At 38.9% G+C, this 12866-nt stretch overlaps 1 protein-coding gene across 3 annotated transcripts; it reads right to left on the reverse strand.

The window, feature by feature from the left end:
* Positions 1-1472: 1472 nt before the first annotated feature.
* LOC107809886 (PRA1 family protein H-like) lies at positions 1473-12568 on the reverse strand. Of its 3 annotated transcripts, none has more exons than XM_075241999.1 (4): positions 11938-12565; positions 10954-11090; positions 1955-2026; positions 1473-1849 (listed from the first exon to the last, which is right to left on the reverse strand). In XM_075241999.1, exons 1-4 carry the CDS (start codon positions 12417-12419, stop codon positions 1761-1763), a joined length of 780 nt encoding a protein of 259 aa, XP_075098100.1. In that variant the 5' UTR covers positions 12420-12565; the 3' UTR covers positions 1473-1760. The 3 variants fall into 3 exon arrangements, 2 of the variants coding, with proteins under 2 accessions (XP_075098100.1, XP_075098101.1); XR_012704406.1 differs by lacking the exon at positions 1473-1849 and adding an exon at positions 10451-10695 and having other exon boundaries at positions 1966-2026; positions 11938-12568; XM_075242000.1 differs by lacking the exon at positions 1955-2026 and having other exon boundaries at positions 11938-12567.
* Positions 12569-12866: the final 298 nt, after the last annotated feature.

Consider the following 12866-nt stretch of genomic DNA (forward strand, 5'->3'; position numbering starts at 1 on the left):
GCTATATATGGAAAAAGATCATCCTAACGAGTCAATAACCTTGGTAAAAGGGCAAAAGATAGAAAACGAGACCTTTCAAAGAATTGAAAATAAAATTTGTGGAATACGAGGTCTTCCATAGACGAGAAGGGTATAGTCATTTCATCCAAGTTTCAGCTGAGTGACAGCTTACAAGTCATCTTCTCCTTTCAATTCGAATTTTTTTATTTTGTGCCTAATACCACTCTTGTGTGAGGCTCTTTTTGTCTCACAACTTTGTGGTCCCATAATTTTGTGGACCCAAATGTGTTCAACTCATAGCAATTAATAAGCACTTTTTCTTGGATGGTAGGGCTGTCTATAGGAGGGTTCTGGGTACTTAAGGAGACGAGGTATGGGGGCAGTACCGATAAGTGGAGGGTTCCTTAAGGTGACTGTGATTAAGGGAAATTAAGGGTACGGGTTAAGAAGATTTTTAGGGGTACCGTACCAGTACCACTACCCATCCTGGGGGTATTTAAGGGGACAATAAGGGTAGTTACGGGTATTTTAAAATAAAAAACTTACTACATATAAAAACACATAAACATTATGGAATGGAAAAAATTCCAAGCTATGAAGTGCCTTTTAATTTATTTAATGCAATGTAAATTTTATATTTCTAATACAAGTTATAAGTATTTATTTGTATATCAATACTTATAAAAATAAAATTACATATTTCTTTTGAATCATTTATAGAATTTCTCAATAATATTTATTGGTTTTTCGCTTGAAATTGATAATACTTGTTCTTTTGTGTCCCCACTGTCTCCGGTAGATAGTATTTCATTATAGGCATTGTCGTCCTCTTGAATTAATTCTGAAAGACCAAAGTTTCTCGTCTCCGCTTTAATCCAATATTTCAGCAAGTTTTTATTTCCTTCATCATCGCAAGCATCATTTGTAACAGTTGTTCTATGAAAACCTTGAAAAGCAGGATTATACGTTTCTTGTAAGTAACGGATAAACCCGAACTAATTAGGATTTGTTTCAAAACGGGGACTCTCCTCCTTTTAGCGATAGAGAGAGAGAGAAAGAATTAGAGAGATAAGAGAGTTTTGTGTAAAAATTGAAAGAATGATATGGGAAAGTGCATGTTAACAAACTTAGCAGTTAAAAACATAAATTAGGGGTAGGCGGTGTGAGGGGGCTAGGGAGGCAAAATTAGCCGTTTTTGGCTAACAACTATTTTTAAAAATGCTAACGGTCAAAAAAACGGCAACATTTAAATAAATAAAAAGAAAACCTTAAGGGTACTGATTCGGTACCTTAAGGGTACCAACTGAAACGGTTCTACCAGTACTTTTTTAGTACCCTCCCACTCCCCGTTCTCTTTGCCTAAATCGGACCAACCGAGCGGTACCGGTTCCGGATACTCCCCTCCCCTTAGACAGCCCTATTGGATGGTAACAAATTATGATGCCAGCCCAGAGGGGGGTCGAATGAAATGAAAAATCAGAATCCAGAATTTATACTGGATGCGGTTCATGCTAATTATCTTTATGGTTCTACAGCCATTTACAATCTTATCTAGTTTCTTTTTTTTTTTCCCATCTTGTATAACCTTATACAACCTAAATTTGAATACAAAGAAACATTTTCTTACAATGTAACTAGTATTCTCTCAGTTTCAAACGGAGAGGTGTACTCATGAACCAAGACAGTTTATCCACATGTTTGCCCTGAACTCCCTCCGAGCTACGACTGTGATTTTATGATTTGACAATAATAACCACTTATCAACTTCTAAGAATCCTCCTGTTTCCATCTTTGGAAGTTGATTGTCTCGACGGGGTAAGCTTCCTAAATGAGGCATGCAGAATCATCACTGCAAATGCATCAATTAGCCATAAGCTCTTGAAATTAGGAATAAACCAAAAGATAAAACAATAAAAGAGCGAGTATAACAAATTGGGTATGAAAGCTAACCCACCTGCATAACTGACAGCAATAGCTGAGATGAGAGCCATTTGAACGTTGGTACAGAATAGAATAACTGCAGTTGCTGTTGTAGAAAAGCTTACTCAGTTCTCAAATTTATAGAGTAGCAGAAAAGTTTTGCTTGCCAGAATAAATTAGTACTTAAAATTGTCTGTACGAAACAAAATCTGGCCAACATACACTTGAAAAGACCGAGAAGCGTTTAACAGGGACCTTCGGCTTTAAAAAAACAAGAACCGAAACGTACGAGCCTCGTTAGACTCAGCTGAAGTGTAAGGTGTAAGCGAAGAAAATAGAAGAGATGAAGTCCGTCCCTTAGCCTAGTATCTTCAAAAATAAAGTATACAATTACCGAACAAAAAAAGGATCTAACATATATGAACTTATTTAACTTGCAATTAAAGTTACAAATTTCGTACTAATCTAACAAAATTCAAATTAAACATCTTAATATGTAATTTCAATAAGACCCCAAAAACATAAGGACAACCTAAATTTTTTTGGGGACATCAAATCATTATTCAATTTCACTTAAATCAACCCTAAAAATGATTCTGCAGTATTTAGCTTCATATTTAGTCTTTTAAGCAACTCCGCAGAGTGAGTGGAAGAGAAGTAAAAGAGAAGAAGTAAGAGTAAGAGAACTCACATAATAGAAGAAGAGAAGAGGGTCATTGATTGAAGAAGAAACAGAAGCAAAAAATAAATTAAAGAAAAAAACAGAATTCCTAAAAGAAGTATTATAGACTCAAGTAGAAGAAGATTGCGACTACAGAGAGAATGCTGAAATATACATGTGAGTAGTCCTTGCGCTGAAGCATGTGCCTGGTGAAATAGTCGAGGTGCGCGTCATTAATACAACACCACCGTTATATATATATATATATATATATATATATATATATATATATATATATATATATATATATATATATATATATATATGTACTCTCCTTATACTGTTACACTATTTGGTTCGAGGGATGGAGAGGTAAATTTGGAGTGTACTTACCCTTTTTGCTTTGTTACCTTCCAACCTCCCCCTTATTAGATGTGACACATCTAATAATTTATCTTTGGTTACAAGATTGCGTTAAGGGGATGGAAGAATTGAGCCAATTAACCTTTTCTATACCAAAAGCATCCTTCACTGTTTTGTAAGAGATACCAAACATCTCGCCAACTTTGCAAGTATAACAAAAGATGATATAGCTTCCCACATTTCCCTCTACATTTAGTTTCTTCGCAAAAACACCTAGAAAACCTTTCCCCACCTTTTTCTTTTTAACTTTTAGGCTTATTGACACTAGTATACTTGAAGCTAAACAATGTAAAGCTATTTTCACCATATTTTGCTCATGCACAATATTTGAGTAAAACATATAAGGTGCGGGTACAACAAAAGATTATCTGGAGATGTTATAAGCCTTCCTTTTTTATAAAGGTAATCTCCTGTGTAGTATATGCGCACCTCAAATAAGCATTCCCTTTTTGCTTTGTTACCTTCCAACCTCCCCCTTATTAGATGTGACACATCTAATAATTTATCTTTGGTTACAAGATCGCGTTAAGGGGATGGAAGAATTGAGCCAATTAACCTTTTCTATACCAAAATCATCCTTCACTGTTTTGTAAGAGATACCAAACATCTCGCCAACTTTGCAAGTATAACAAAAGATGATATAGCTTCCCACATTTCCCTCTACATTTAGTTTCTTCGCAAAAACACCTAGAAAACCTTTCCCCACCTTTTTTTCTTTTTAACTTTTAGGCTTATTGACACTAGTATACTTGAAGCTAAACAATGTAAAACTATTTTCACCATATTTTGCTCATGCACAATATTTGAGTAAAACATATAAGGTGCGGGTACAACAAAAGATTATCTGGAGATGTTATAAGCCTTCCTTTTTTATAAAGGTAATCTCATGTGTAGTATATGCGCACCTCAAATAAGCATTCCCTTTTTGCCTTACTTTCTTTATTAATATATCTTTTTCATTCAAAATTTTTATTTTTTCCGTTTTTCTTTTTTTCTCTCTCCTTTTTTTGCCTCTTCTTTTTTTTTCCCTCCGCTTTCTCTCCCTTGCCCTCCCACCATTATAGTGGGTAATAAAATTTAGCCGGAAAAAATGGTCCCTCTACTTTCGCAGTTGCCACGGCCGGCGAGATCAATCGGTCGGCTAACCACCAAAAAACAATCTCTCTCTCCCTCCTACGATATCCGCCTGTAACCTACCAGAAAATACTCACCACTAGAAATCAGAATTGTCCGAACACCACCGGAAGCCACCAGACCCAAAGATTTTTTTACCACGATTCACCTTCCTTGCCTACCCAAATCCAGATCCTGGTCGAAAAAAATAAAAATGCCGACGAGCACCACTGGCCCCAAAAACTTTTTGACCACGATTTAACTTCCTTGGATATGGCTAATTTGAACAATACAACACAGTTTATTAACCAAGCCAAGGGAAAAGGCAAGCAATTTCAGTTCTTGAGTTCTTTTTGTTTTAAGAAACAACAAAAACCTGTGATTTTAACAAATGAAGACTAGCAATTTTTTGAAATATGGGAGAAAGATGGTTGATAGAGGTTGAGAATGGTGGTGGAAGATTGTCTCAATGTGGTTCAAGGCGCCGCTGCAAAGTATTAAATACCCAATGGTTTAGTGGTTAAGGTTCATGTAAGGGTGGAGGGCAAGAGATTCGGATGTTAGGGAAAAGAAGAGAGAGAGAAAAAAGATTAAAAATTCAGAATTAATTATGTGGGTTGTTCAATTTACGTGGCATTTTTTATTGAGAGGTCCTTTGCCACAGTGGACAGCCGTTGGGGTTGGGGGATATTCTTGTCTACTTTCTTAACGGTAGGGACGTATTTGGACCGATAGTAAAACTAGGGATAAACGTGGATAATTTACTAATGTAGGGATAAACGTGGATAGTTTACTAATGTAGAGGGACAAATCTGGACTTTTCCCAGGAAACTATGCCAAAATCATTTTCCCTCGTATGATACTTCAAGGCCCACCGGAACTAGTATATCTGTGGCCTAAAGCATTTAAAGCGGTTTCCACTATATTTTTCTTATTTACAAAATTTTGACTAACAGAAGCCTTCCATCCTTTTTCTTTTTCTTTTTTTTTTTTTGAACTGGAGAAGCCTTCCATTTTTACTTTACACTCTTTTTCTTTAGATTTTTCTATACTTTTCCTTCACCCCAACCGTTGTCATGTCCCGCTATGCTAGTTCTAGCAGCCCCTTAAATAGGTTGTGTTAGTTTACAGATATGTATAGTGTAGTCTTGTCCCACATTGGAAGAGGAGTAATATCTCCTTGTAGTGTATAGATATAAATAGGGACCTCTTGTATTGTATTTATCATCCAATATCAATAACATATTTTCTCTCGTGCTTTCTCACATGGTATCAGAGCATTAGTGAGAAACTCGTCGTTGTGCATCATTTCAGCGACTTCCGGGAAGAAAGACCTCTTCGTCGTGCAATTTTCCGGCGACTTAGAAGGTTGTCCGTAAGCAAATCACTTTCTGTTGGTGTTGTGCAAAAACCAACACCACCACAAGACTCCTCAGGCTCCGGCGACCAAACCCCAGTCAACCCGACCGGAAAACACACGTCCACGTGCCCTCACGCGCCTGGAAAAGAAAAAACATTTACGGCGAGATCTGACCCACGCGCCGGCGCGTGAGCACTGTTCCGGCCAGATTTTGAAAAAGCTCCAGTTGAACAGTAGGATCGCTTGGTAATTCCGATCCTACCCTCACTGGTTTTGTTTCATTCCGACCACTTTGAGTTTTTCCGTCAGCTACAGTAGATTCCAGCGTGAACAGTGTTTCTGGCGCAGAACAGTGTTCTGTTTTCCTGCTGCAAACAGTGTTCTTCAAGCTATTTCTTCAGTTTTCTCACAGGAGTTACTTATTTTCACTATTTCAAGTTAACCCTACTACTACAAATTGTAGCGACATGGGAACTGATACTTTGAATAGTCGGATGGTTTCGTTAACATATTATATTGAGTTCCTTCAGTACAAAGCATGTAAGCAAACATCTTCTGAGATAGCTTATGTTGTTCGAACAGGTAATAGCGTGACTTGTTTCTCCCAATCTCCATCCTCTGAGTCTTGGGTCATTGATTCAGGTGCATCAGATCATATTTCTGGTAACAAATCTATTTTCACTACTATTTCGTATTCTCAATCTCTTCCAAAAGTCACAATGGCCAATGGGTCTCAAACCATGGCCAAAAGTCCATCCTCTAAATCTTGGGTCATTGATTCAGATGCATCAGATCATATTTCTGGTAACAAATCTATTTTCACTACTATTTCGTATTCTCAATCTCTTCCAAAAGTCACAATGGCCAATGGGTCTCAAACCATGGCAACTACAATAGGTCAAGCAAGCCCACTTCCTTCCTTACCTTTAGATTCAGTCCTTTATGTTCCCAATAGTCCTTTTAATCTCATAGTTGTTAGTCTCTTAGCCAAATCACTTAAATGCACTGTTTTATTGCTTGATGACCATGTTTTTATACAGGAACGCAGTACGGGGCGGATCATTGGTACCGGGCGTGAATCAAACGGACTTTATTACCTTATCCTTGCTAAATCACATGGACTCACATCTTGTCTTCCTTCTACAACTTGTCTTGTTACTGATTCACCAGATTTATTACATAAACGGTTTGGACATCCCAGTTTGTCAAAACTTCAGAAAATGGTATCTGGTTTATCTCACTTGTCAGCTCTAGAGTGTCAGTCATGTCAGCTCGGTAAGCATACTCGCTCCCATTTCCCTCGGCGTCTTGATAATCGAGCAGAGTCACCTTTTAATTTAGTCCATTCAGATGTTTGGGGTCCTAGTCGGGTCAGTTCCACCTTGGGATTCCGCTACTTAGTCAGTTTCATTGATGATTATTCCAGGTGCACTCAGATATTTTTGATAAAAAATCAATCTGAGTTGTTTTCTATTTTCCAGACCTTTCACGCTGAAATTCAAAATCAATTTGGGGTTTCTATTCGCACATTTCGTAGTGATAATGCCCGAGAGTATTTGTCTTCCACATTTCAGCAGTTTATGAAATCTCATGGGATTATTCATCAAACATCTTGTCCGTACACATCTCAACAAAATGGGGTAGCTGAAAGAAAGAATAGACATCTTATTGAAACTGGTCGTACCCTACTCATACAATCTCATGCTCCGTTGCATTTTTGGTGGGATGCAGTTCTTACATCTTGCTATCTTATTAATCGTATGCCATCTTCAGCTATCCAGAACCAAGTTCCATTCTCTGTCATGTTTCCCCACTTACCTTTGTTCTCTCTTCCACCTCGTATCTTTGGAAGCACTTGTTTTGTCCATAACCTTACTCCAGGAACAAATAAGTTAGCTCCTCGTGCTCTTAAGTGCGTATTTCTGGGTTTCTCGAGAACACAAAAGGGGTATGGATGCTACTCTCCTGACCTCCAGCGGTACCTTATGTCCGTTGATGTTACCTTCTTTGAAACCCAATCATACTTCACAGGTTCAGGTCATCACTTAGATATTTCTGAGGTACTACCAGTTTCATCTTTTGGAGATTCAGTCACTCCAGCTCCACCACATACAGCTCCAGTTGTAGCTCCACCACCTATAGCTCCAGTTCCACCACCTACAACTCCAGTTTCACCACCTACAGCTCCAGTTGTAGCTCCACCACCTACAGCTCCAGTTGTAGCTCCACCACCTACAGCTCCAGTTGTAGCTCCACCACCTATAACTCCAGTTCCTCCACATAATCCAGTTCAACCTTCTGCAGCTCCACCACTCTTGACTTATCATCGTCGTCCACATCCAGCATCAGGCCCAGGTGATTCACGCCCTGCATCAGATTCTGCACCTACTGCGGACTTGTTTCCTCTTAGTCAACCAATTGCACTCCGCAAAGGTGTACGATCCACACTTAATCCTAATCCCCACTATGTCGGTTTAAATTATCATCGCCTCTCGTCACCTTATTATGCTTTTATATCTTCTTTGTCCATTGTTTCTATCCCTAAGTCTACAGGTGAGGCACTATCTCATCCAGGATGGCGACATGCTATGATTGACGATATCTCTGCTTTACATGCGAGTGGCACTTGGGAGCTTGTTCCTCTTCCTGCAAGTAAGTCTATTGTTGGTTGTCATTGGGTTTATGCAGTCAAAGTCGGCCCGGATGGCCAGGTTGATCGGCTCAAGGCTCGTTTTGTTACAAAAGGATATACTCAGATTTTTGGGCTTGATTATAGTGATACTTTCTCTCCCGTGGCTAAAGTAGCATATGTTCGTCTCTTTTTGTCCATGGTTGTTGTACGTCATTGGCCTCTTTATCAGTTAGACATTAAGAATGCTTTTCTCCACGGTGATCTTGAGGAAGAAGTTTATATGGAGCAACCACCTGGTTTTATTGCTCAGGGGGAGTTTAATGGTTGTGTGTGCAGATTGCGCATGTCACTATATGGTTTGAAATAGTCCCCTCGAGCTTGGTTTGGTAAGTTCAACACAATTATTCAGGAGTTCGGCATGACTCGTAGTAAGGCTGATCACTCTGTGTTTTATCGGCATTCTGCTCCTAATCTGTGTATTTATCTAGTGGTTTATGTTGATGGCAATGATCAGGATGGTATTACTAATCTGAAGCAACATCTCTTTCAGCACTTCCAGACTAAGAAACTGGGCAGATTGAAGTATTTTCTAGGTATTGAGGTCGCTCAGTCTAGCTCAGGTATTGTTATTTCACAGCGGAAGTATGCCTTAGACATTCTTGAGGAGACTGGAATGATGGGTTGCAGACCTATTGACTCTCTTATGGATCCGAATGCTAAGCTTCTGCCTGGACATGGGGAGCCTCTTAGAGACCCTACGAGATATAGGAGGTTGGTTGGCAAATTGAATTACCTCACAGTGACTAGACCTGACATTTCTTTTCCGGTGAGTGTTGTAAGTTAGTTTATGGATTCTCCTTGTGATAGTCACTGGGATGCAGTTGTTCGCATTCTTCGGTATATAACGTCAGCTCCAAGCAAAGGAGTACTATTCGAGGATCGAGGTCACGAGCATATTGTTGGGTACACAGATGCTGATTGGGCAGGATCACCTTTTGATAGACGTTCTACGTCTGGATATTGTGTTCTAGTAGGAGGTAACTTGGTCTCGTGGAAGAGCAAGAAACAGAATGTAGTTGCTCGATCTAGCGCCGAAGCCGAATATCGGGCCATGGCTATGGCGACGTGTGAGTTAGTTTGGGTCAACCAGTTGCTCAATGAGTTAAAGTTCGGAGAAATCAGCAAGATGGAACTAGTGTGTGATAACCAAGTTGCTCTTCATATTGCGTCAAATCCGGTGTTCCATGAGAGGACTAAACACATTGAGATCGACTGTCACTTTGTCAGAGAAAAAATACTTCCAGGAGATATTGTTACAAAATTTGTAAAGTCGAATGATCAACTAGCAGATATTTTCACTAAGTCTCTTACTGGCTCTCGTATTAGCTACATGTGTAACAAGCTCGGTACATATGATGCGTATGCACCGGCTTGAGGGGGAGTGTTAGTTTATAGATATGTATAGTGTAGTCTTGTCCCACATTGGAAGAGGAGTAATATCTCCTTGTAGTGTATAGATATAAATAGGTACCTCTTGTATTGTATTTATCATCCAATATCAATAACATATTTTCTCCCGTGCTTTCTCACAGGTTGGGAAAAGGCTAGCACAATAGCGCGTAAAGGCGGATGAAAAGCCAACAACTTGTTAGGAGTCGGTTTTGGCTTCCCCCTTTCCTCTTATTAGTCAGATAAGAGCAGGAACAAGAGGTTGTCCTTTTCCGGCCCAGTAGTTCCGTAACTACAGCCGCGATTGTTGCCAACGGCCATTCCAAAAGGTTACTAGGCCGGCCATTAGGTCCAAAGTTGTATACCAGTGCTATGGGTGTTGTACCCAAACAAAAAAGCAAAAGAACCAATCAAATATCATTTCTCCACTTTTTTTAAGAGAAACCTTCAGGCCTATCAACACACAACACTACTATATCTGCAGGCTAAAGCATTTAAAGACAATAATTTGCTTGTTTAAAACATTTTGAGTAAAAGACTCAGCTCCTTCCCCATCATCCCTCCCTCAGTTTTTCTCCATTCTACGCTAATCAACAAAATTTTGAGGGGGGGTTACTAACTAGTTCAATCATCATGAGAATTTGAGGAAGTTTTGAATGAAAAATTGAGAGACTAACATTCTTCAATAATGAGAAAGAAACAGATTTTATAATCTATGCATTCACTGTAGTGCAAGTACCTAATTTATGAACTTTTCATGCATTTTTTAACGAATGTTAATTTTTTTATAGAGACATTTAAACCCCATTTTACTTGAATTAACATACTCGCAAAAATTTCCAGTTAAAGGATACTTTTGGAGGAAGACAGAACAGGGTTGGAGAAGACCAACCATATATCCCTGCTCCTCTTGATGAACTCATGGGTTAATTGCTCACATCTAGATCTATTTCGTGGTACCATCTCAGTACATACTTTTAGCTTAGTGGTTGGATTTTTTGTCCTTGATCCTGACTTCTAGTGATCTTGGTGAAAGGTCTTAAGAGCATCCATTGCATTGCAAATGCAATGTCTCTGAACGCCATTGTATCTCAACCAAAAGTTGGCATAAGAGCCTCCGGTCCAGAGGAGTGCAGTCTGCCGTTTGGAAGAAGGAACACAGATATGGACAATATTCAAAAGGTTGAAGAGAAGCTTAAAGATCAGGATGATTAACACATAGGATAAATCACAAAGCATATGATAAAACAGTCAAAGCTACCATCATATTATTCATCACCAATATACACAGATAGAATGCTGGACCTGAATCATTTAAGAGAGTGGCACCCCATTTTGTCTTCTTTTTTTTGTGTGTGTGTGGGTGGGGGGGATCACTAAAGAATATCGACTCACCACACTGAGTGATGCGAATCAAGCTTTGTTTGATTACAGGGCGCTGCTCTAATCCCCAACGTTCTCCACATAACTTTAATACATCCCAAAGTGCCAAACACAATATCAACCCTACAAGGGCAAGCAGCTTTTGGTACCTATAACCCAAATTTTATCAAAATTCAACTAACAATCAAATTGCACTAAAATCAAGAAGCCAAGCAACAGAAAATGAAATCCTGCAGCTACAAATATTTGCTAAATTTGGACCAAGTACTGTCTTCAAATCTCCAAGCGCTTAACATCTTTTTTGTTTGACAAGTACTCTGAAATCTAAAGGGCTTGAACATATCACCCAATAAATGAAACTTTGTCCTATGTGAAACCCTAGTTATATTACAATTGTTTCAGCTTCCAAATTACAAATGTTTCAGCTTTCAAATTTCAATTGGCACATATAAATACATACCAAAACCGTATACATGTTGTTTATGTCATGCAAATTATATATTCTCGAGGAAGAAAGAAATTAAGTACAGAATGCTTTATAACTTGAATTAAGAACTATCCAAATCCTTATAAAAAAGAACTATCTAAATCCACTATTCTCCGAGTGAGCCTCATTTAGCTCTCAAAGCCTAACAACCTCAAGCTTCTCATACAAAGTCAATCAATCAATCAACCATCAACTCAATTGTAAACTAGTTGGAGTCAGTTATATTAATTCTCTATATTCCTTCCACTCCATTCGGGCCCGTTTCACACCAATACACCAGCAGACACTGCTTAAAACAAAGCCAATATTCAGCTTATCGCAAAAGCACAAATTTAATCATTACTAATAGTACAAATTACAATCGATAGCAGATACTTGTCAATGTCCACATACATGCTTAAACAGTCAGACACACAATTACACATAGATAATGTGTGTGTTTACAGATAGCGAGAGAGAGAGAGAGATAGAGATAGAGAGAGAGAGAGAGAGAGAGAGAGAGAGCATACAGAGAGCAAGCGAAGAAGAGGAGTAAGAGAGAGGTATAATTGCGGGCATAGCGTTTCACATTCTCGTGGACTCTAAGCCGAGCCTGAGAAGGAGACGAAGGAAACGAGTATGAATCCAACGACCCTAGGAATAGTTGTGTCCACGACGGCGTATCACCGGAAAAATCATCCGACGTGAGCTTCGCAAACGGGTTAAGCGTAAAAAGCGACAGTAAGGTTCCAATATGTGAAAATATCAGAACAAAGACTCCGTTCGAGATTGAAACTGCAGCGGCGGCGGAATTAGTAACAGCAGAAGCGTCGGAGGAGGAAGCGGAGGCAGCGGAGGCAGCGGAGGCGGCGGCTGTGGTGGCAGTGGAAGAGTGGCGGTGGAGATCGGTAGTGCGTTGATCGAGAATTTCGAGGTAGCCGGTATCTCGGAGCCAGGATTCAAATACGGGTTCGGGTACACTCAGAGATAACGGGTTGGATGAGAAAGCCATTTTCTCTCCCTCTATAAGGAATTTGTTTTGCGGTACCAACAGTCTCTCGGGCTCCTGGTTGTTTTTTTCTACCTTTTTAGGGCGAATTACGAATATTTTGTGGTGGGCGCTCCTCCCGTTATGTTTTATTCGAAAAGCATCTTATGCTTTCTTTGAACTGAACTCATACTTTTATGGTATAAGATTTCAATTAGCTTAAGTTTCATTAAAAAGGAAATACTTTATTATTTTTATGATAGCAAGTGCTCCCCTTTAGTCGAATATTTATATTATTATTATTACTAGTATTAGAACCTATACGATGCGCGAATAATTTGAAAGAATATTAATCCTATAAAATTATGATCCAATATATCATATTATTTTAATAAATGTTAGTTGTTATTTTATTTTTTAATATAGTTCTGCTCTTATTGTTCTTCTCGCCCCTACTCTTCTTTTTCTTTT

Source organism: Nicotiana tabacum, chromosome 21, assembly GCF_000715075.1.
Source record: "Nicotiana tabacum cultivar K326 chromosome 21, ASM71507v2, whole genome shotgun sequence".
In the NCBI taxonomy this organism is placed as follows: Eukaryota; Viridiplantae; Streptophyta; class Magnoliopsida; order Solanales; family Solanaceae; genus Nicotiana; species Nicotiana tabacum.